The sequence below is a fragment of the Gallinula chloropus genome, assembly GCF_964237585.1.
Source record: "Gallinula chloropus genome assembly, chromosome: 4".
Classification (NCBI taxonomy): Eukaryota; Metazoa; Chordata; class Aves; order Gruiformes; family Rallidae; genus Gallinula; species Gallinula chloropus.
Genome location: NC_140088.1, coordinates 57,490,864 through 57,515,716, shown reverse-complemented (window position 1 = coordinate 57,515,716; position 24,853 = coordinate 57,490,864). Strand labels below are relative to the sequence as shown.

General features: G+C 47.7%; 1 protein-coding gene across 1 annotated transcript in view; it reads left to right on the top strand.

Moving 5' to 3' along the window:
• Positions 1-1,689: 1,689 nt before the first annotated feature.
• Positions 1,690-24,853, top strand: part of MAML3 (mastermind like transcriptional coactivator 3) — a gene marked incomplete at its 3' end in the record, with an annotated part of 243,888 nt that continues 220,724 nt past the window's right edge. The window contains exon 1 of the mRNA XM_084263456.1: positions 1,690-2,263. Coding sequence (XP_084119582.1) covers positions 1,814-2,263 — 450 coding nt within the window. The 5' untranslated portion in view covers positions 1,690-1,813. The remainder of the gene's footprint in view (positions 2,264-24,853) is intronic.

Genomic DNA, 24,853 nt, shown 5'->3' with positions numbered 1-24,853 from the left:
GCCGCCGCTCGCTTGGAAAAATGTTCCTGCCCAACGTGTCATGTTTCTTCTGTTGTTTAAAATAGAAAGTTCAGCCCCGTGTCTGGGAGGCACAGGGCTCCGCGCTCTGTTTGCATTCATTATGCAACAGTTTACACAGAAGGGAAACGCGGCACACGCCGCTCCGGCGCGGGGTGCAGCCTGCTGCCGGGTGCGGGGCCCCGGCCGGCTGCTCCCGGCCGGCTGCTCCCGGCGCTGCCTCCCGCTGATCGCCCGCGGGATCCGGGCACTTCCCCCTCCTTCCCCCGCTGCCTCCCGAGCGTCGGGGCTCAGGACAGGCGCCGTTACGCCCCCCCCCCCCCTCCACACACACACACACCCCCCTCCAATCCCTCCCTCCATCCGCCGCCTCCGGGTGCCCGCCGCAGCGCCGAGCTCCGGCACAGCGCGCAGCAACCGCCGGGCCCGGCGCCGCGTCCGCCCCGTCTACCGGCCGGTAAGGCGGCCGCCTGCGCCGAGCGCGGCGCGGCACGGCACGGCGAGCCCCGGCGCGCAGCGGGAGGCCGCGGGGCGCCCCGGGGGAGGCAGGTGGCGGACCCCCCACCCCCCCCCTGCCCCTCCGCGCCGCCGCGCCCGCGGGATCCCCGCGCCACTGCCGGGCCGCGATCGCCGCGGCGGGCGCTGGAAGTGTGTGTGGGGGAGACGCGCCATGTCCGCTCCTGCTGGGCGACGTCCGTGCCGGGTTTTGCACCTTGTCCCCGGGTCTGCCTCACGGCCTGGAGGAGCTGCTGCTGCTGCTGCTGCGGTGTTTACTGAGCGCTCCTGTCCTGATATCACTCCGCTGGCATGGAGGAGGAGGAGGTGGAGGAGGAGAGCATTTGATCATTGTGATGGTGGCAGGAGGAGCAGCAGCAAGCAAAGCAGAGCAAAGCGTTAGGCTGTATCAGCTCGGCGTTTTGCAAAGACTTCAGAGCTCTACTTCTTTTTTTTTTCTTTTTCTTTCTTTTTTTTTTCTTTTTTCTTTTTTTTTTGATGTTGTTGTTTTTCCAGCTCGGCCCGGATTGTTCATGTGTTTACTTCCCCCAGCCCGAGGATTTGCTATTTAGGTTCCTGTTGAAATGCAACTGAGCAGCCAAAGTACTTTGCGAACTCGGTGCGGCATAAACACCAAAACTTTTTTCTAGAAGGAAAATACAATAAGAAAGCAGCTCTGCCTGTCTTTTGATGCCGGGGAGTGCGAGTGAGTGTGCCGTGTGTGCCCGGCGTGTGCTTGGATGTGTGTGTGCGAACGTGCGTGTGGACGGGTGTGGATGTGGATGTGTGTGCATGCCGAGGGGCGCGTGTGTTGCTCTTTATACATGGGGAGAGAAGGCTTTTGGCAAAACCTCCGGAAATCTCACGGAATCTATTTTGAAATAATGGATTATAAAAAAGAAAGAGGAGGAAAGGAACTGCTCTGATATCTCCTGGAGTTTGCTACCCGAATTGCTGCTGCTTAGTTTGTTGTGCTTTTTTTTTTCTCTTTTTCTTTTTTTTTTTTTCTTTGGTGTTTGTTGGCTGTGTTGCTGGTGATAACCTTTTAGCACCTTCTCTTTTATTTCCCTCCCCCCACCCTCTCTTTTTAATGTTTTGGAGCTTCTCGAGAGGGATTGGCTGGGGGAAAGAGAAACATTTGCTTGGGATCGCTGTTTCCCTGATACATGGTGGTGCCCCCTCCCCCCCCAACCCCCCCCCCGTTCTCTAAAAAGTATCCCATCAGGACCCCGGCGGAGACTGTGTGTGTGTGAAGGGTAGGATAAAAAGTTCTTCCAAAATAGTGTGCACGGGGAAGAGGATGGGGGATTTTGCAGCCCCCGCTGCCGCCGCGAATGGCAGCAGTATCTGCATCAACAATAACCTGAACAGCAGCCTCAGCGGGGCTGGCGGTGCCGGTATCGGGGTTAACAGCACTCCCCACGGTCCTCCTGCCGCGGCTCCCGGTAACAATAACGCTAATAGCGGCGGCGGCATTCCCAAGCACAGCACCGTGGTGGAGCGGCTGAGGCAGCGCATCGAGGGCTGCCGGCGGCACCATGTCAACTGCGAGAGCAGGTACCAGCAAGCCCAGGCGGAGCAGCTGGAGCTGGAGCGCAGGGACACGGTGAGCCTCTACCAGCGGACCCTGGAGCAGAGGGCCAAGAAAACGGGCACCGGCGGCGGCGGCACCAAGCAGCAGCATCAGAACAAACAGCAGCAAGATGCCGAGCCTGCCACGGCGGAGCAGAGGAACCACACTCTGATCATGGTAAGGGGATGCGGGCCGGGGGGGTCGCTGTCCGCTCCGAGTATCTCGCCGGGATGAGCTGGAGGTCGCCCCCGTCGTTTTCCGGAGGGGGACGGGGCTCTGCTCAACTTTGGCGGTGGCAGGGCCGCGGTCAGGCTGGGCGAGCGGGGGGCTGCCGGGTGGCTTTCGCAACTTCTCACGGGCAGAGGGGGGTGTGTGTGTGTGTAGGTGGTGGGGGGGGAGCGGACAAACTTTTTCCCCCGTCCCTCTCATAAGGGAAGAGTTGCCCCGGGGGAAGAGGGAAGGAGCGGTGCCGAGCGAGCTCCGCGGGCAGCCGAAAGCCCGAGCAGGGTTTTGTGTGTGTGTGTTTCGCGACGGCTTTTTTCCGCGCGGAGGGCGTGCGGTGAGGCGGCCGTGCGCCTTTGCTGGGCTACCGCCTGAGATCCCGCCGTGGAGGAAGGTGGAAGTCGGCTCCGCAGGCTGGAGCGACGGCAGGAGGAAAAAGTTGGGCATGTTTCTCGCCCGGGCTGCCCCGGCGTGCCAGGAGCCCGGCTCCCCACGCGAGCAGCAGCTCGAGCTGAATCGCTTCCCAAAGTTTCCTTGGGTTTTAAGGAGCTTAGCGTGGAGCGGGGGGAGGGGGGAGGGAGAAGGGGGCGGGGGCTGAGCCGGCAGGAGCGTAGCGGCGAGTAGGAAGCGGAGTTTCCCACTCCCAGGCTGCACCGATGATGAATAATAAAAGGAGGTGCGGGGGGAGCCGGGCCCCGCGCTCCGTCTGAGCCTTATTTATAGCAGGTCGCGGCCGCCGGTCGTTCTGGTGGGGTGGCGGCGGCTCGGCGTGTTTGTCTCGGGCGGCGGGGGCAAGCGGGCGACCCAGCCGCAGGGGAAACGCGTGTGTGTCCTGACGCGTCCCTCCGCCCCGGGCCGCGCCGTGCTGGGGCGGGGGTGCCCGGAGCTCGGGAGGGGGGGCGGGCACGGGGCCGCTGGGTCTTCGCCGTCTGCCGGGCGCACAATGGGCGGTGGAGACCGGCGGGGAGGAGGGAGGGAGGGAGGGAAGGAAGGAGGGGAGGTGCGATGGCAGCGTGTGGTTTACAAGCCTCGCACGTCCCTCCCTCTCGCCCTCCCCTGCTGCGCGGGGCGGCGCGGCGGTGCGGGAGGGTCCAGCGGGGCGGCAGCTGCCGCCGGCCCCTGCGTGGGGCGGTAGCGGGGGAGGGAGGAGGGGGGTGTCCTCCGTGACAAAGCAGCGGGGACGCGGCCGTCCCGGCGGCGGCTCTTTAACCCCCCCCTCACCCCCATGTAAAAGCAGGGAGCGAGATCTGTGTTTATCCTCCCCCGGCCGTGCTGCCGGCTCGGTGCCTGCCGGCTCCTCCCCTGCGCGACGCGGCGCAGTCCCGCGGGCAGCACCTCTCCCCTCTGCCCCTCGCCGTCCTACCGGGCGCTTTGTCTGACCCCGGCCCCGCTTCGTCACGGGGGACGAGGAGGTGGGGATGGCTTCGCCAGCGGCAAACAAAAGCTCGGCGCGGAGCGCGGCCCCCACCTCCCGCCCCGCCGCTAAGAAGCCGAGCGCGGGTCCTGCCTCCTGCCAGCCGGAGAGCAGCCCCGGCAGCCCGGTACATCTCCCGGCCAGGCCAGGCGGGAGGCGGGGAGAGCGGGACGCCTCCCTCGGCGGCAGGGAGAGGAGGGAGCGCCGGCAGGAGCCATACAAAGCAGCGGGGGTAGGGAGGGGGGGGTGTATGTTGCTTCGCAAACAGGAAGCAGAAAAACCTCACTGACATGTCGTTGCTTTCCTGGTGTTACCAGCGAGGCACAACCATGTTTCTTCCTTCTCGCGCCTTTCCGCAGGACGGAGGCTGCTAAATACACCCTTAGCGCCGTACCTTGCCTTGGCTCCCACCTACTCCGCGGCCAGTAACTCATCACATGCCATGAGCGGGGACGGGCTGTCCTCAGATCCCTTCTCACGTCCCGTGTCATTTCCACGAGCTGCAGGAAAGGGGCCGGAGGCTCGAGAGACCTCAGGATTTCTTCTCCCTAGGGAGACACTGCATGCATCCAGCTCCAGAACAGCTCCTGTGCTTCCAGGCCCTGGCTAGTGGCGGGGCTGCCCTTTCCCCTTCTTCCCAAAGCCCACGCCAATCACTCAAGGCCGGGATGTTTTTAGTTCTAGGTAGCTTGCTTGTTGGCCTTCCCTTGGAAGAGCTGGGACAGATACACGAAGCTGGGCTATGATGTGAAAGTTGGGGAAACAAAGTAACAAAAGGAGGAAACGCAGTTAGAGGTCTCACTAATCTGTGGCTGGTTGTGACCCTGGAGGAGTAGCCTACTCGAGGGGTAGCTCGGCTGTGACATGCACCGGCGCTGCTTCCTTCGTGCTGTTTAAGTGTACTCGATCTGCACCGTGGTTTCATCTTAAAAAGAGGGATTCTAACACTAAATTGAAAAAAAAACCAACCCTTACTCATCAACTGTTTCTTTAATAATGTGTACACCAAAGTTGCAAAAAATGTAGGCACATTATGTACTTTGTTTCACTAATCGTTATTTTTGCCGAGTGCTTAAGGACGTTAGGAGACATTCAGGGGTGCATCTAAGTGACACTTAAAACCTGAGAAATCGCTCCTTTTAAAGCAGCGGAAAAGTGTTTTCTTGGAGACATTTATGCTTTTTATAATAAGCACAGGAGGAGAAAAAGAAACTTCTTGGTTTCTAGCAGTCAGAGCAGTTGGGTAAGTTTCAGTGTTTATGTGCGTCAGGAGTTTTATTTACCAAACAGTTCAACTGTATTTCACGTTTTCTTTTGCCCTGAGAAAACAGTGAACTACATTTTGAGGTTTCCTCCCTTTTATTGTCTGGTAAAACTCCAGCTGAGAGTTTTACAGCAGAACTATGGTGCGGATCTACTACTGCTTTACTCTTCATGCAAAATCACTATTAAATTCTTCCCTCGGATTATTAAACCACACAGTTTGGAAATGATGCAGTGAGGATTCAATGACAGCAAATACCGTGATGGCAGCAAGAAATACTGGGTTTAAGTCTTTTTTTCTTTCTCCATCTGGGCAAATCAAAGGGAGGTATTATCAGTGTGTGTGTCCGCATGTCCTTCTCCGAACTGAGAGATGCTGAGGCAGCCGGTCACCCAACAAACCCTCCCAGAAGCTGGTGCTGCCACGGGTACTGAGGTGCCTGTTGGCAAATGGGGTTAAACAACATCTTTAGAAGACGATTGTCAAAAGACGTGCACTCTGATTTTTGTTGGAGCGCGAGCCACCCAGTCTGTACAGTGCCCCATGTCGCCACCCCCACATCTTACACCCTCGCTCCCTGAGTTCATGAAAAGGATTATGCATTTTCCAGTGTTTAGGACTCTATGTCAACTGACAAGCAGTTATCAATGGGAGTCTTTTTTCAAGAAAGGATGTAGGAGCACAGGCTTGGCTGCATTTCATGAACTGCTGATCTACTCTGTCTTGTTATAGGCACAGTTTTCACTTGCTGAATTTTGATATATCTGGATTTATAACTATTTCAGCCCCTGCTACTTGAGGAGGACGGTGGGGATCAGACTTGTTCCTATACAGGCACTGACTGGGACATGCACAAAAATTAAAATTGTTTATAAATGTCTGGGAGGACCTTTTTCTTTTTTTTTTTTTTTTTTTTTTTAGATCCTCCCTCAGTTCAACCTGGCAAAAGACAAAGATGTTTTCCATGTCTTTGAGTTGGATTATTAGAATGCTGTACCAGCTTGGTTTTCAAAGGAAGTATTGGGAAAGTTTGCAGCCCATCCAAAACTCTGCAGCTCATCTTGGGACTGGTTCCAGGAAATATCAACACATTATTTCAGTTCTTTGGTTCTTTGTGACCTAATATGCCTTCTTGTTTCCTCCTTTAAGTGCAAGAGTCTTCTGCCTCTGCATCCATGTTATTGTGTATGGTTCAGAGATACTGTCTGCGTGCGTAGGTACACATGCATGCATTATACATGGAATAAATAACGTGTATTTAGTATAAAATAAACACCCATGTCTATAAGAAATAGTCAAGTATATAATGAATACTGACAGTTACATCACCTCTTTTTCTTATCCCTGACACTGCTGGCTGTATTGTGCAGTTTTGGTCATTCTTCTGTCCAACGAAACACCACACCTGCAATTACTGTATTGACCTTCTAATGCACATTTATTTGCATCTAAGCTCTACTGTGAAGCATAAAGCATTTGGAGCTGCTACTTCTTGTTTTAAAAGCTGTTTGAGACTTTTCTTGTTTAGCCTCACCGTGGGTTTGGTAGCTGCTGTCGTACTGACCATTACTGACCCTAACACCCGTCCTTAGGAAATGCTAACTTTCAAACACCGTAAACATGAAATGTTATTTAGATCACAGAAATTAGTGGCTGAAGTCAAAATGACCTATTAGGTCATCTGTTCTGTTCCCCCGCCAAAGGGTGCCATGCCAGTAGGAGAAAGCAGGGCTGGCAAACACAGCATTTTCCAACACTGCCTTCTACCCGTTCTGGGCTAACGCGCTGCCTCGTGGAAGTTAAGGACCACGCTGCCCTTCTACCGCGGGAAGGGAGATGGGCTGGCCAGTCCTTTCAGCTTGGGTGCCGTGTTTGGAAGGACAGAAATCTGGTTATATCTTTTCCTTGTTGGCACACGGCCCACCACAGAAAAGCAGTGGGCTCCCCCACCTCAGTCTCCCCTTTTCTGTTGCACAAGGTATCCCGAGCGAAAGCGTGGCTTTGGATTTGCTTTAGGGATTCATGGGGAATGTCATTAATGAAACTGAGCGCCCAAGAATGCTGCCAGTCTTGTGGGCAGATTGCAGAGCTTACACCTGCCATGCTTAATGTGCACCTGTGCATATGCTCATAAACCTGTGCGCATTGCTTGTGCTCTTTTGCATGTCAGCTTTTGCGAGGAGCCGTTCAGCTTGCTGCTCAGGTGCTGGGGAGTTCGCAAGCTACATGGTGGAAAATGCCTTTTCCTCCAGCATTGTAAAGACGGAAAAGAAAGGTGATTTTTTCAGATGTTTATTTTCCACAAGAGGTCAAATACTGCAGCCCTTACTCATGCCTGATGAGTAAGTAGGATTAAGCATCTCTTCGGTTAATAAGCTATGTCTGATCTTGCTCACACTGGAGTAAAGTCAGTAGTAAATGCAAAACTGGGATGATACCAGAATTAAGTCGCAGGCCAACAATGCTCCTTGTCTTTCATATGCGTTACAGAAGGAGTCATCCTGAAACCCTTTTTATTTTGCTCTTCCTATAAGGGTGGATCACTGTCTGTCTTATTCCGCAGCCTCTCCCATTTTGTTTCTCCTTTTCTTATGGAGTCACCCTTGATGCTTCTGTGTGATTGCTGTCCTTTAGGACAAGGGAGTTTTGTGTTGACCTCCTTTTGCAGCTAGTTAGCATAAAAGGTTTTAGCTTATCAGGCTGAAAGGGATGGAGAAACTCTTCAGTTCCAGCACCATTTGCCTCTGGTGACCTTGGTATGCTGTGAGAGAAAGTGTGTCCCTTTAAAAGGCAGTGTGTTGGGTTGCTGTGAGCCATAGCTGGAGCAGGGCAAGTTGTATTTTGACATACCGTAGCCCATCAGTGAAATCTGAGCTTCAGTTTGACCAAACAGCACGTGTTGCAAGTCCTGCAGTGAAGTTCTAGGCATTGTCACGTTCAGGAAGAACATCTTTGGCTGGAACATGTCCAAAACCCATTCTGCTAACGCAGAGCCAAAAATACTCACATGTGATTGTGTTAGGACAATTGGGTGCATTTAGGTTAACCTAAATTTACAGTAACTTGACCTAAAGCTTAACGCTTCACAAGTGGCTTAAGCTGGTGTAAACCTGAGCTACCGCCACTGAGGAAGTCTCGTCTTCCGTGCTGTTGTCAGTGGCCATATCTTCTTGCTGCTTCCCTTTGCTAATGGTAGCCCTTGCTCATGTACCTCTGTGGCCAGATGGTTCACCAAACAGGTCGGGAGGACAGACCCATTTCTTCCTTCTAGGTTAGTTTGCAGCTGGATCAGATCCATGGCTTGTTTGACTGTCCCTCCCGTGGGCAGCACAGTCTTACAACACCCTAATCCTCTTGTGAAACTTCACCCTTATCCCGGGATAAACATCTGGGACCTGTTAGTGAAAACATACTCACATAGTAACATACATTTTCCCTGAGCTAAGTAACACCTGGTGTCAGCACAGATGATTCCGTGCCTGAATACAGGCACTGAAACAGGAAAAGCTGTAAGTGGGAAGGGACTCGGAGTTCAGTTTTCATTCAGACACTTGCATGTATGTGACATTTGGTTGTGTATTACTCCAATATGTGTAATTCATGTGAGAGATGTGCTTGGATTAGCAGAGGATTAAGGACAGGTCTGGCAGCCAGGAACTGCTGACCAGAACCCTTCAACTGTATTGTTTCGTGAATTGAAATGTGAGGTACGATCTCGGACTGAAGGTATGAACCCCTAATCAGTTTTCACTCTGGGAACTCACAGGCTGTTCAGATAAGCAACGTGCTTGTACGTTCAGTTGGAGTTTGGCGGGCGGGGGGGGTGGGGGTGGGTGTCTTTGCAATTTGGAGTATTTCTTTTCCCAGTTTGTCTAAGATGGTGAATCACCAACTCGTGTAACTTCGAGCACTCTTCTGCCTCTCCTTCACACACTTCGGTTTCGCGGCATTCGTAGCCCAGAAGTCAGCACAGACTGCTCCTGCTTTTTGTGTGCTTGAAACCCAGTTTCACAGGGGCGAAGAGAAAAGGCCTTTTAAAATCCGCAGCAGTTAATAAGATGGCAGCTGCTGAAATTTTGTGCTCGCAGGAAGGGGTTGAGCTGTAGACTCTCTGGACTTCCCTCCTCCGCATGGATTTCGTTTGCCACCGTGTGCAGTTACTAATGGCAGAGAGATGAGAATAATCTTTAGATGACCTGAGAGAAGCCCACCCGCCCGTAGGAACCGAGCGTTCGCTGGACGTCGGTGCGCTGCTCAGGCTGACGCTGCGGCGCTGCTGGTAGCGGAGATGATCTATTGCTGTTTGCTCGCTGTCGGTTCTGCACAACCGCAGCGCAACACGGAGTAGGAGAGAGGTTTGAATTTATGAGTTTCAGAATAACTAAGCTAATAAAGAGAGGGGGCAGCAGCTCAAGGATTTTCTTTCCCATATTTGTTTTTATCAAGGCCGCTTTCTGTAAGCTTTTTGCTCGGGGCTCCGTAGTGTTCTGTACAAGTTCTCAGCAGGCGAAGCTTGGCGGGGTTGTGTTTTAACTGATTGAAGGTGGGGCTACTGGGCTGTGCCTCTTCCCCTCTTTCCTTCTTCACACTCCTCCCTCCATTGCTTTAACTACATGCGGTGCAGCAGCATATCAGGTTTAATAAAGCAATTCAGCTTGTTGTTCCTCTGGCCTTTAGATTGAGAGAAACAGCCATCAACGAGCTCCAGGGAAGGTGACTGAGGAGGCTTTCCTGCCTCATCCTTATGTCACCTGTGAAAGTATCAGGCTTGTTCAGAAACTCCTTGGACATTACATACCTAGGTAAGGAGCAGAGGCTTCATCCTTAACCTAACTCCGACCCTGGGAATCATAACAAGAAGCCAATGTGCCGATGCACGTGTGTTTATATAAACCAGTACATGTACATATACACTGGTTTTTAAAGCACTACAAGGCAAAGTGAAAAGATTTACGGTTGGTGATTGGTTTTGAGGGCAAAAGGGGATGTACCAGTCCAGTAAGTTTAAGAACCATGGATAGGCACCCGCTTTCTGTATTTTCAGCCTCTTTCTCTTTCCTTTAGCTCACATCTGTGAGCTCCACTGTGATGTTTTGGCACTTCTTTAATGTAGAGGAGGTTGGGAGATGGCTATGGCAGATGAGACGCTGGAAGAGTTCTGGGAAGTATTGGAGTTTTTTAATCGTTTAAGGTATTTCCTTACATTAAGAAGGATAGACCAGCACTTAGCCAAAAGAGAAATTGTAGCATTTCCCGCTGCTTCTGTTTATGCAGAATATTGCAGTTATAGAGTCACGGGTATTTGAGAAAATGACTGTAAAATACGACTGCCTTAGCTGGACTGTTGAAAAGATAGATACATTTCAGCTCTGATTTTTGCTGCTGCTCCTTTCTGTCTGTGAAGCTGGTGGCTGTTGTTCGGATTTCTCTGGATTGCATTCCAGGGCATAACTGAGGCAGCATAGGGAAAACCGACATTAAATAACCGATTTTTAATGATGTTTTTGGCAAGCAGTGTCTCTATTCATTACACAGTATTTTCAGTTGTCAGTGAAGCAGGTGATGTAGCTTTGAAGACTTTAGTGGACTCGTGCAGAAGACTGTAGACTTCTGCAACTGCACGGTGGCCACATTGTTTGAGCTCCAAATTGGCTGAAGCGTTCTGGCATGTAATCCGTGGCTGGGTATGAAGTAATGGTTCGAAATAATCTGCAGGTCCTTCTATTACAGCACATTTCTGGGCTGAGCTTGCAAGTCTCTGCATTCCAGTAAAAGTGGAGATACCGTGCTGAGGTTGCAGTGTTATCTTTGTCAGGTTTTTTTTTTTCCTTTCTAATTTGTGCTACTTCGTAGACTGAAAGATTATTTAAAGGGTGGATTGCTGCAGTTTTGAAAACTCACCTGAAAGAATTTGGCTTCACATTTTTTTTTATGTTCCAGGGGAGTTGACTGGGGCTTATTATTTCTAACTCATTTTAATTTGTATTCAATATCATGCAAAACCCTCCCCCCAAACATTTATTTTCTCTTCTCTGTTTTATTAAAAAAAAAAAAGAAGAAGCAAAAAAGCAACTTTCTGGTCACACCAGGGTTTACTGTTCTTCTCAGTAATGTTTTTGTTGCGGGAAATGCCAGCAGTAGGTAGGTGTAACAGAGATCTGTGAACGTAGAATAGCAAAACCAAAATTGATTTTGACTAGTGGCATTAAAAGCTTCACCTCTCCCTCACCTATTAGTGTGATAAAGCATTTGGCAGTCTAGTTACAGCCAGAGAGGGGTTCTGGGAAGTTGGTGTAGATCATCTGTCTTTATAGTTGCTATGGTTATTTGAATACAAGAAACACAGTATTTTGTGGGGTTTTCATTTTGTGTCCAAATACCGAGTGTCTTGGAAAAGTGAATCCTCAGGAATGGCAAATTTATCTCTTGCTCTCTTGTTCTGTAAAGTTTCCAGCCACTTAAAACCCGCACTAAGAACACATTATGCTTCTCTGTCTTCTAAGTAGTTAATCCAAATGAAATAGCTGCACTCTCATGGCAGGCTGCATACAGCACAAGGACCTAAAACGTAACAAACCCTAGCTCGTTAACCTCATCAATGGCTTCCCATGTTACCGGTAGGGTCAGTTAGATAAGGCAGCTGAAGCAAGTTAGCAGTTTGCTGCCATTAAGTGGGGTGGTTTCCTCCTCTTTCCTTCCTGCTGCAGCCCTGTACCTGTGCTGGCCCAGAGAGCTCATTTGTGGTGCTAAGCTCATAGGAAAGTTGTTTATCTGGGAGAAAAACGTGCTTATGTTGTTAGGGGAAGGCAAAACTGTGCAGTGTGGTACCAGGAGAGAGGGAATAAAGGGGAGGTAGAGGTATTGCATCAGCAAAGCTGTGACATGAGCGCTGCCTGTTCTCAGGACAACTCCTGGGTGAGAAAGCCGGGTCGTTGTGATGTGTTGCTGTAGTTAACTGGGGAGTGAGATGCTTCAGTGGTGTATAGAAACCTGGGCAGAGAGATATTTGAAGCATCTTGGGGAACACTGATGTGCTTGCTCATAAGGATGCAGTGATCACCCAAAGCATAAAGAAGGCTGAAGAGAATTTCACCCAGCCTAGTCCAGAGAAGACATCCTGCTGGCCACAGGCTGGGCTTGTACCAGGTATGTGGTCACTGTCCTTCCTACAAGGGGGGAGAAAAAGCACTTGTGTTCATGTTTCTTTTGTTTCCTATTTTTCTTCTGAAAATTGCTGCATTTTGTTTATGTCTCTCTGGTAAAACAAGCAAAAACACTTTTTTGCTTTGGCTTTGTAGTATGGTAACTGCATTCTTTCAGGCTGCTCAGATGTGGTTTTTCTTATTTCAATTAAATGTAGAATAATAAGTTGAGTAAAATAATTATGAAAGGCCTGCATGAAAGATATTGCTGTTCGTGGAATGTGATACCATGACCTTACTCATGGCACTGGGGGTAATACTCAAGGGAACTGCTGTGTCCAAGGTAAAGACACTTGTGTATAGTTTTGTTTTCCTTCTATCTGAATCCAGCTCTGGGCAGTATGATAATAATTTTTATTCAAGTAGTCTATGAGAAAAAAATGCAGATGGAGCATTTTAGGACTGTACTGGGCTTTTTTAGTGTTTGGTTTAGAGTTTATTTTGGTTTATTTTGAAGGTTAGAGAAGCTTTTCTGAGCTCTTCATCTGCAAACATAGATGTTTGTAGGAAGATAACCAAGGCCAGTAAGTGGAAAACAATGATTAAGTCATATGCACAGGGCTCTGTAGAGGACAGTAGCATAAACAAACTCATAAAACATTCCATCTCAATTATTTTTATTTTATTAATATGCAGTTCTTGCAAGTCTTAAGATTCAGTATTTAAGCTGAGAATCAAACATCTTTCCTGTTGTGAAGGGAAGAAACTAAATTCCTACAGTTGTATAGAGCTTCTGTCGTGCAGTATCAAATATTTTATATTTTTTCCACATACTACTGACTTTAGCAATGCCCACGGACAGAACTCTTGCAAGAAGTGATTCTGGGGAGGATGGGGTTTTTTCTTGCTTGTTTTTGCCTTTGGTTTTAATTGGTTGTGGGATGGGGATATTTGCTATTCTTGTTGAGTTGGTTTTGTTGGCTGGTTGGTTTTGCCTTTCTGCTTCAAAAGGTGGAATGCCAAGTACAGTCGTCTCTGTGGCTGTCCTAGAGGAGATGGATTAGTAGCCCAAGTCCAGATGAGAAAGTTAAATGTCTATGTTACTGCAGTTTATCACGGACTGTTATAACTACCTGAACGCCACACTCAGAGGCTGCATGTTGCAGTGGCTTCATGCACATGTCAGTCACAGTAAGGCTGCCTTCTGAAGGCCACCTAGTACTTCAGCAACTGAAAATAGGGTTTTATTTTTTGTTTTACACTTTCAAAGCTGTTTTTTCTTAGTTGGAAACTTGGGGAGAAGCTTGTCTAAAGTAGTTTGCTTGTTTAATCTGAGCATCAGATTAGGGGAAAATACCCTGTTTTCCTTGCTTATGTAGGAAGTTCTTCAAGCCATTGTAACAAGAAATGGTAGCACAACTGAATTGCACATTGGGGGGCCATTTATGGTGTCTCTATCAGCAATGGGAACAGAGAAGAGAAGGAAATTAGTGACTGTTACCTGAGGGGTGGGAATACGCTTTCAATGAGCTTAGTATTTGCTTGCTAACATATGCTGAGGATTTAGTCTTCCTCCTTGTAGCTCTGACAGACCAAATGGAAGGTTCCAGTGGAGGCTCAGAGCATGTCCAAGCATGTTCCCACCTACGCTAGCAGGAACTTTGTAGGTCTTTCCCCCAGCTTCTCCTCACAGCTTTCAAGGACTGCTATCCCATTTGCCTGAAGAAAACCTGCTTTCTCTGTGCTGTCAGCTCCTTCCAGTTTGGAAGGAGAAACACTAAGGTGCTGCATCGGAGAGACCTGGGGAAGTGGACAGGAAGGACGCATGGGTCAGGAGATGGACAGAACCTGGGCTGGGGTAGGCAGAGTAAAGCAGATATTGGCTGTAATAGGACAGCAATATGTAAGAGGACATTGGGCTTGTTGAACCAGGCTGGAGAGCAGGACTTTGCTTCAGCCAGTGCTGGCAGCAGCTAGTCAATGAGAATACAGCAGCTTGTAACGAACTCAGCTTTTGCTAGCTGGAGTGGTCAGAGCCTGATGCTGGGGCTTCTCACAGGGCCATGCTTGTGGTTGGCCACAAATATCAAGCCAGTCAGGTGTTTTGGGGTTGGGCTTTCTTGTTTTTCCATGCCTGAAGTCCATTAAAGCATTACAGTGTGTTAAGTTAACTGATTTCCTGCGCTGTCACTGAATTAGGTGGTGACTCTTTTTTTTGTTGTTGTTCAAATTTGAGGAATTTTAAGCTCTTTCCAGTGGCACAGGTAATGAATTTATGACAGTCATTCAACAAATACAAGCCTGCAGACAGCAGGATTGCTTTTCCTACTTCCCTGTTTGCATGTTCCTTGGAAGTCACTGGTGGACAGCAGCAGTTCACGTGCCCGAGTGACCTCTTGCACATCAGTAACAGGCAGGTATGTGTATTTTAAGTCCTTCATGGCCAAATCCTATTTACAGGTTTCTAAAGATGGATAAGTAAGTGGTGTGGGTTCCCCCCGACCCCACCCCCACCCCGATGGCTTAGCTTTGTTTTGCTAAAGCAGGCTATGTTTCGATACTTCCCCCCCTTCCCTGTATATCCATTTGCTGCTAATGTGAAGCAGTTTGCAGACCCGATTGCTGTGGCAGGGAGGAGGCAATGTATACTCCTCGAACCAGTGGGACAAGTGGAAAGTATTTTAGATATTTTGGGCCCAGCGGTTTCGTGGCTGGCTGTATTCCTGTTTCCTGGTGGCTGCAGACAAACGCTGAGGGAACGCACAGCGCGCCCTGTATTGCTAAACACTTAGGAGAGGTTTCCTTTCCCTTGGGTAGCGTCTCGTATTTTTGGAAGGGAGGGCATGTTCTTCTGTCCCTGAGGTCAATCTGCGCCACCAACCAGCCAGGGTTTTCAGAGAGATTTACAGACTTGATAATGCAATAAGCTGTAGGCCCCGTCCCCTTGTTGGCTGAGCAATCCTGTCTGTGCCACGGTGTGCGAGCGGGTGCTTAGCGCTTCTGGTCAGCAGGGTGGGTGACTGAGCTGTGTACTATTAAATAGGTGAGGTTGAAAATGAACCAGACCTGCCTGGACCTCTTTGCAGCTTGGGTCATAGCTGTGTCAGGCAAAACCCCTGAGTTCTTCCCTAAGAACATCTTAATGGCTCTTCAGGAATGGCATATCATAGAGTCACAGAATTGTAGGGGTTGGAAGGGACCTCAAGAGATCATCGGTTCCAACCCCCCTGCCAAAGCAGCTCCCTAGGACATATCACTCAGATAGGCGTCCAGACAGGTCTTGAATATCTCCAGAGAAGGAGAATCCACCACCTCCCTGGGCAGCCTGTCCCAGGGCTCTGTCACCCTCACCGGGGAAAAAGTTGTTCTGCATGTTGGTGCGGAACTTCCTGTGCTCCAACTTGCAGCCATTGCCCCTTGTCCTGTCTCCACAGACCACTGAAAAGGGGCTGGCTGATTTCCCCTGCATCCCCTGCTTAAGATAATTATAGACTTTAATTAGGTCCCCCCTTAGTCTTCTCGAGGCTGAACACTCCCAACTTACTCAGCCTTTCCTCATAGGGGAGATGCTCCAGGCCCTTAATCATCTTTGTGGCCCTTCTCTGGAACCTCTCCAGGAGATCCCTGTCCTTTTTATACCAGGGAGCCCAGAACTGGACACAATACTCCAGGTGGGGCCTGACTAGGGCAGAGTAGAGGGGGAGGATCACCTCCTTTGACCCACTGGCCACACTCCCCCAGATGCACCCCAGGATCCCATTGGCTCTCTTAGCCACCAGGGCACACTGCTGGCTCATGGCCAACCTGTCATCTACCAGGACCCCCAGGTCCTTCTCCACTGAGCTCTTCTCCAGCAGGTCATCCCCCAGCCTGTACTGATACAAACGGTTATTCCTTCCCATGTGCAAGAGACTACACTTGCTTTTGTTGACCTTCATCTGGTTTCTCCCTGTCCAGGTCTCTCTGGATGGCAGCGCAGTGTTCCTGCATGTCAGCCACTCCTCCCAGCTTTGTATCGTCGGCGTCCTTGCTGAGGGTCAATGCTATTCCCTCATCAAGGTCGTCAATGAAGATATTAAAGCCCTGATCTACAAGGATCTAAAAATGCCTTTTGCAGACTGGGATTGTTTGGGTACTTGACAGCACTAAGTTTTATCTGTAGTCTCACATTTCAGTCATAACACTGATATGGCAACATTCCTCACTTAGCAAATATTCATAATACTGAAATTTCAGTAAGGGACCTTATGGCACACACTTGTCTTCTTTCATCTGAGGGGGGGTGGCAGAAGGGCTGTGTTTTTCAGCACAGTTTTTTGCCTAGCCAAGAAACATAGGTACTCAGTTTAGGCAATTTGACTTACCTTCATCATAACAAGCCTGAGCTTGGCCTTCAGGTGAAGACAAAGAATGAGATGGACACTCAGGGTTGCCAGAGCATGGGAAAATCCACCAAGTTTCACATCTAGGATGTAGGATGCACCAGCCAGTGAGGGAGACCCTTTTCTTTCTCCTAGGACTTATAGAACTGAATATAAGGTCTCGTGTGTGTCAGTAATATTAGGTAATAGTGTGCTTATTTTCCTCTCTTGCTGTTGACAGCTGCGTTTTTATGTATTGGTTCTGTTCCTTTTGTTGTTCTGTAAATATCAATATAAATCAATCTCCTGTATAATGAGGCCTTAAAGGGGTCACTTAACTTCATTTACCTCATCTTCGAGACACAGAACGTGTAAGAAAAGAAGCAGAAGAAAAGATATCCATGGAGACAGAAGCAGAAGTTTGGTAATAGTTGGAACAAATTTGGGGGAATACCGTGGAAAGTTACTGCTGCCAGGCAGAACCCAAAACTTGGATCAAGAACGATGCTAGTTCTTCTCCTAAACTGAATTTTGGCAAACTGCACACACACAAACCCCCACAAAACAACCACCCCCAAGGAAGAACCCCAAGCAGATTCACTGCGTATGTTTGAGCCATTTGTAAAGAGAATTTTATTTGGGGGGGGGGGGGGGTGGTGGTGTCTGTCAGGTGTCAGCACTTCTGGCTCTGTTTTCCAATATTCCCTATGTACAACTTTCATTTCTAAAGTCTAGAATTGAGAAGTCCTGAGCGGTCACTTCCCACAGGTAGCCCGTGCCGGCGGGATCATGCGGTACCCTGTGAATGGCAGGAAAGCAATCTGCCATGGGAGACTGCTGAAAACAACCTGTGGTTCTGCTGGGAAACCCCCGCTCCCTCCCCGAAAGCTGAGGAGTCACAGACTGTAAGCTGTTAAAAACTCATGCAGACGTTAAAAGCCACGTGTCAGGTGGAAGACGCTGTTGTAAGTGCAGCAGAGGTTGGATTCTGGTGGCTGCTGAGGTGTGTGGGCTGCGCTCTGACTGGGAGAAAGGGGATAAAGGAGTTAGGAGCGCAAACCAGAGCGCCGCTTTTCCTTCCAGCGGCAGGGGCTGGCTGTCCTTCAAGAGGAAGACACCCAAATAAATGTTCATCAGAGTTCTCAGTGTTTGCGTGTGGATGTTATACCACCTGTGTGGGTGGTATAACCCATGTTAAAGCACACAAATACTGTGTTTCTAATGTCTCACAGTAAACCTGCGTGTACATTTCGTATATGTGTTTATATTTATGTGCAGTCACTACGTGATTGGTTTAATTCAGTGTAGATGATGTCTGCTGACAAGTCCTGTTTTTATTAAGGAAACATACTTTCAGGAGTGCTTTATAATAATAAGCATGTCATGTTGCTCTAAGGCTATCGTTCTTTGTAGCATGGGATGTTGCATTAGTTTAAGTATTGGGGGAGAGATGTACAGCCGGTCTTTACTGTTCAGTAGCCTCATGCCAAAATGCCTCATAAGACAGTATAATTCATAGAGAGAGAACTTTGCAGTGACTAATGGATTTATTTATGGCAAATGTGTGTTTTGACAACTGGGACCATGCTTTTAATTTCCGTTTGTAAGGTGGAAGCTTGAAGAATTGGAGGGCTCTGACACTTCCAGAAAATTATGTGATTGGAAAAAGTCTTCATTTCCTCCAAAATCATTTTTCTGCAAAGGCCTATCATCCTGGCACTGTGAACTTAGTTTAATTCCTCCAAAGGAAGGGGGGGGACGACACCCACCACACAGCTTGCTCTCCTCCTAAACAGGGTTGTACTGGCTGCTTCAATTCAGTCCCCACCTTCCTGCTAGCATATGGATTTATCACAGTAATGGCTGCACCATGTCTGGGAGGTGAAGTTCTTTCTGGCTGAAACTTCTGCAAGGTAGACCATTGCTTTTGTGAAAGCTGGGTTGTAATCTAGTCATTGAGTGGAATCTGTGGGGATGGAGAAGCAGCAGCCTCTTTCCTTGTGGTGGTATGTGTGGCTGTTTCCATTTGCTGTGATGTTAGGAGAAATGCATTCTGACCCCCACAGTAATGAAGACTGCAGGCTTTCCTCAGGACAACAGCAGCAAAAAAGGGTCTGGAGTTTTTGCAGCAAACAGCCGCTGATTTGGAAGGGCTAATTCTGCACAGCCTGCCGTGGTGTGGAGACCCTGATGGGCAAAAATAAGCAGGCTTTTCTCGCCTCGCTGCCTCATCTCAAGGTGATGCCAGCTCTGTATTTTTCAGCAGTAACACCTGCCTGTGTTAGTCTAGCAAAGGAAGAAGCGCTGGGAACGGGCATTAATCCGCCCCTCTGTGCCACCAGCAGCGTAAGGAGAAAGAAATGAGAAGGCTGTACTGTTGGTTTGTTCCCTGTTGACCCGTCAGATCCATCTGAGCACCCTGGTTTGCTGGTCAGGCTGGAGAAGGGAAATGTGGAGAGGCAGAATGTGGTGATCTCTGGGGTGATCCACTCACTTGTGAGCCCAAGGTTGGCTAAGCGCCCCAAGAACCTGTTTTCTCCCATGCTTACTATTAAAAGCACTTCCTAGCTCAATACATCCATATAAGCAAGTATGTGAGGTACTTTAACCAATGCCATTATAAATGCTGAAATTAAGTCTGTTCTTCAAATACAAGTTAAGGGAGGTAAATAAGTTAGTTAACTACCTCCCAAAGTGTAAGATGCTGTAGTTGTACAACATCTGGAGCTCAATCCCACAACAAGTTACCTTTTAAAAAATCCATGGGATTACTACTGCACATGGGAGCGTGGGGAAACTTTGGTAATAAGCCCTGAGCTCACACACCATCCTGGGCATAAAAATAGCCAGCCGCCCAGGCTGCGAGGAGGCTTGGGAGGCTGGAGGAGACATGTGCTCTCTTTGTTTGTCACTTGATGTGCTGGCCAGCAGCCTGCAAGCAAGAGATGGATTTTACGTAAAAGGAAGTAATTTTAATTTGAAGGAAGGTTTTTATATTGCCTCTTTTTGTTCTTTAGCTGGGATATTTATTTAATCTTTACTCACTGCTGGAAACTGAGTCAGACAAGGAAAAAAAAAAGAGTATGACTGGCTCTGAGAGCTGCTGGGCTGTGTGCAGTCATGTGCACGCCCGTTCCGATGGCCACTGGGCAGGTCTGTTTGGCTCCAGCCTGGACTCCTTCCCTCCAAGCCTGGCTGCTGCTGCAGTTGACTAAGGGGAGCCCAGCGCTGTGTGTGGGAGAGCTGCTGCTCTGTCCCACATGGGACAAGCTGGGGTGGTGCGCCCAACTCTACCTTCGCCCTTCGAGCGAGATGCTTTCAATTCAAACAGGCTCTATAGAAACACACAAGAAGCAAGGCAAAGATGGTCAGTAATGCATAATTCTGTTTTTAACTGGGGGTTAATGTTTGAAATGTCTCCTTTTCTAAAAAAAAAAAAATAATTTGCAAAGATGATACGTGCTGTTGGTGACTGTCCAACTGAGCTCTGGTCCTGGTGTTAAAATGTAATTTATTAAATCAAGCTACGGCCAAAGTACTAGTATTTCTTTCTGGGACTAAAATTCAACTCTTTGGTGAACTGTTTTGTGGTAGGGGAGCAAATGCTTTAAAAAAGATGCTGTATGAAACGTGTCCCTTGCGTATTCTGGTTCTATTTCTTTGTGTAATGTTTTTCTGTAGTGGTTTCTCAACGCACTTTGCACAGTCTCTCTCTTGCTTTGTGCAGTGAGAGAAAGATTTGACCAAATTTTGAAACCAAACGTAATGTAATATTTCTACACTTGTGTTTTCCTGTTTTGGCCCGGACTGCTACGTGAGAGGGGCTTGTGGATTCACCATGAACTTCAGCCTTTGATTGCTCTTACGTGTATGTATTGCTGACCACCCTGTCTTGTGCCCTATTCACTCAGCTTCTGCCCTGGAAAGGAGACAGGGAGTGAAGAATTCAGAAGAAAGGAGCACAGGGTGGATTACAGTTGCAGAAGTAGTAATTTACCCTGTGTAGTCTCCTGAAGACCTGCTACTGTGTGTAGTAAAATAGATTAGGCTGGATAAAGGGAAAAATCTGCCGCCTTTTTTCCTGCAGACCTGAGTGATCCTGTTCCTTGCAAGCTCAAGAAGGATCTAGGGAGACTAAAATTAAGCTGTATCTGTTGATGGCTGCAGAGTTGTCTGAAGGGTTTCTTTCACGTTGCCAGGAGCAGTGTCCCTGTTGTAGTGAAGAAACGCAAAGAGCAGCGTTGCTGCCCCTCACGTCCACATCTGGATTTTCTTATAACCCACCTACTTAGGAGGAATTAGAGGAGTAAGACAAGAAATTTTGAAACAAGATCTTGAAGCTTAGAATATCTTATCCTATAAAGCTCCTTTTCCTCAGATCCGTAGAGGGCTCTTCCTCCCCCAGTTTTGGGGGCTATGCTGTTATCCCTCTTATTTCTTGCAGTCTGCATTCCAAAAGGATAATTCAAAACTGACCAGAATAAACCAATGGATGAGGGGGATTTAGTTTTATATATAAACTGCAGTTATTCTTTCATGAGTTGTTTGTCATAGAGGTTCATTTCCATTTCTCTGCTCAGGCCCTCCTTTGGTGTGTGATTTATTTATTTATTTTAAATACATGTACCCCACCCATCCCAAATGGATAAAAAACGCTAACCTGAAGTACCCCATTTTTTACCCAGTCCTTAATTCAGATTTGTGAGCTCAACTAGAAACTTCAAAACATCTTTAAAATGTCTCACTTTTCCTACATGTCAAAATAGGATCGCATATACCTAAATGTACTGTCACCTGCTGAAGTAATCCAACTGTTAACAGAGCAACCAGGCACCATATTTACACTCAGGGTTTAAGGGAACTTGAAAATTTCGTTTAGGAAATAATCTGGAGCAAGGGGGTCCTAAAATTCTAACCATGGCGAGAAGAGCCTCCAGTGCTGATACTGAGATGGTGTCCTCATCAGTTTGCTCGGTTCAGTTAGTCCATTGAAGGCTGGAAGTTGAGGATTGAGAGAGCAGAGCAGAAGATTTCTGCTTCCCACAGGGCAAGAGACAAGGTATTGGCTGCTGCTTTTTCTTTTTTTTAAATGTTTTAAAATACAGTGAGAACCTAATTTGGTAAACTTATTCTTACATTACCTTTACGTTGAAGGTGTTTTTAAAAAAAATCTGTTTTAACAGTGCTTTTCTGTGCTTTATTAGAATTTCAGTTTGCATTTAAGCATGGCTCTGTAGCAGTCACAAAGTTTAAAAGAGAAAGAGATTGTCTTACAAAAACTAATGGCCTTCATAAAATGGCCCAGTTCTTCCACATGTCCAGAAAAAGTCAGATTTCATGTAAAGGACGTACAGGGTGGCCAAGTAGCGTGTTTTTGATAGTTACTGACCGGTAAGAATTGACCCTTCCATAGGAAAAACAATTACAAAAAGAAAAATGCCCCCCAAATGATTTATTCAGATCAGGGTTTCCTGTCTGATAATTCAAACCCTGATTGAAATCAGCACTTTAAATCACTCTGATTCATATCAGCTATTCTGCCTTCAAACTAAGTGGGAACAGGCTGGGGCTTTAGACCCTCTGCCGTTATGTGCTGTACTTATTCCATCCTCCTATTTTAAGTCATTTACACAGTTTGTCTGATCTCTATCTGCACTTCCTTTGCTCTGCTCATCAGCTTGAGCATCTTCCTTTGTGTTTAACAAAAATTTTGTACCAGAATAAGGAAGAGGTTGAGTAGTTTAATGGTGTAATTTAGATGACAATGCAACACAAAGGTGTAATTTGCACAGATGTTTGTGACCAGTAAATATTTTGTGTCATAATGAAACTTGTTTATATAAAAGTTAATTTCTTCTAAGCTTGTAATCTTTCCTCTTCTTTTCATTTTAGTCCAATAAAAATTCAGTGAGTGGTTGGGGCTTTTTTGTTTGGTGGTTGGTTTGGGGTTTTGGGGTTTTTTTAAACTAAGGACATCAAGCTCTTGTCCCTCCCTGTCCCTTTTCCCTTAGCTAGAAATCACAGGAGAAAATGATGCTTTTCCCACTCCAGGCTCCAGACCAGATGGGCTTTGCTCACACTGCCAGGTGCTGAAGGTGTGTGAGCCTCTGGTCTTTGAGCAAACAGATCTAATGGATGTGCTAACTAGGGTAAATTGATTACTTTTATTTACCTAAGTGAACTGTGCTTTACAAGATGTAATGGGAAGTCTTCTTACTTCCCAGAAACATTCACCATTTTGAGTGTCAAAAACAATGAAGACAGGCAAAGTATTTATGTAAAACATGTAAGGTTTTTGGTAGGAATTGAGTCTTAAACTGGTGGTCTGCTATTTTAGCAGGTGCTAGAAGTGCAACATTGCTCCCATGGAAGATTCCAAAAAGTGTTTCTTACCATGCCCACCCTTTTGACTCACTAGTGTGCAGACATTGTGACAGAAGAAATGTTTGTGTTTAAATCCAAGAGTAATTCCCCAGCCTTCAAAGTGGTGTTTAGCTTAGTGTTAATTAGCAGATGGGCTCAAGATGAGTTGTGAGGTGCAGATATCATCTGCAGATATCATCTCCAGAGTCTTAGCTGTAGTGCTTAGACTGTTACATGGGTAGTCTTCTTTATGGGGGGGGGGGGGGGGGGGAGGAGGGGTCGGAGGGGGTGTGTGGAATCAAATGTAATACAGAAAGTTTACAGTACTGGTAGAGCTGAGTTCAAGTTTCCAAGTTACATCATTCAACTGCCATTGAGTGTCCGTTAGCCTGCCTTGTTGGAATGCATCTCTTTATCTAGTCTCATCACAGTCATTCAGTTGTGTGGATTACAATAACATCAGTACCTATTGGGACACATTTCCATCGCTAGGGAGTTTAAAGTCTGTGTTGGATTTGCTGGAGAGCTGATTCTGATAGCTCTTTATTCTTCGAAGGGCATGGGTGGGAAATATGGGGGTGCTTGATAGTAAAACTCCATGAGGAAATGGGGGTATGTGGGGATTAAAGGAAAGAACTTGTTTGGCAGTTGTTTTACTCTTCCAATGGTGCAGTTCTTGCTGCAGTGGAAAGCCAAGGGGAAATTTCGAGGGTTCAACCTTTCTCAGCAGTTCCTGGAACCGGGAGCCTGTGACTATGGGAAGTACCTTGCACACCTGGGTCATGATGTTGATCGCTGGGAGTAAGGAGCAGGGTTCACTCTGGGCTGGATCCGTACGTCTGCTATCGCAGTACGCAGAGATGCAGAGACACAAAGGCTGTGTTTGATTAGCAGTGGCTGAAGTGAAGAGTTTACAGATTATGCAATAATATGTAGCATGACATGCAGTTTTGCCAAAAATGCTAATGTAAGGCTATATTTACCTAATGAAAATATACTGTTGCCAGTTCAGCGCTCTGTAGAGGTCATCTAGCAAATGCAGTAATTGCTGCTTTCTGTAGAAAGACAACCTTTGTGTCTTCCAAGTAGTGTAAGTGTAGTAGCTTGGTGGGCCATGTTGGAGAGTGCTTACCTGGAGACTGCTCGGGTATCGCAGTCGCTCTTAGTCCATAGATGTGTACGTAAGAAAGAACTCTTGACTTCCTTTCTCTCTTTTGCTCTTTGGAATGAGATCTTGAGTGCAGAGCAATAAAATACATTTGCATACAATTATTTCCCCCCCCCCCCCCCCCCCAGATTCTGTGATTAGGAAAACATTTGCAAATCTCGGCAGTGGCCAACCTTTCCTTTCTGACCATGGAAAAAGATCAAATTCTGATAGATTAAAAATAGAATGTCTAAAACCGGACTGTGGGAAAAATGGGAAAGAGATGACATGAAACAGATGAATGTAGAAACGTTTATGTGGCTTGATCTCCTCTTCCCAATGACATCTATGTTAGCATGTAGACAGCTACATCCAGGCCACTTTTTTGCAGGTCCACGTGGCACAGAACTTCTGTATATAAGGAAGTTCTGAGAAATGAGTCATCATGTTAAGGAATAAAAATGGATACAAGAGTATAGATGGTTTGCCATGTATTGCAGTTGTTAATAAATACTTGTAGAGTTTACCTCTGTATTTAGTGACACCTGGAATGTTCGGCCCAAATCCAACTGGCCTTGACACTTGGGCCAATGATCTTACCTTTCCATGAAATTCAGACCAGGTTTCTTCCACAGATGCACATGCATCCCTTGCCCCTTCCCCGCACCTCAGTTACGCTGAAGTAAATTGTCGATACTCTGATGTTAATAATTTTTCCCTAATTGCTTTAACTGAGAAACAGGAGTAGAAAAAACCCAGACACCCCCCCACCCCCCTTCCCCCCCGCCATGCACACACTTGGTGAGAAGCTATTGCAGTATTTGGTAGAAAATGCTATTCCTGCAGTTTGAAAC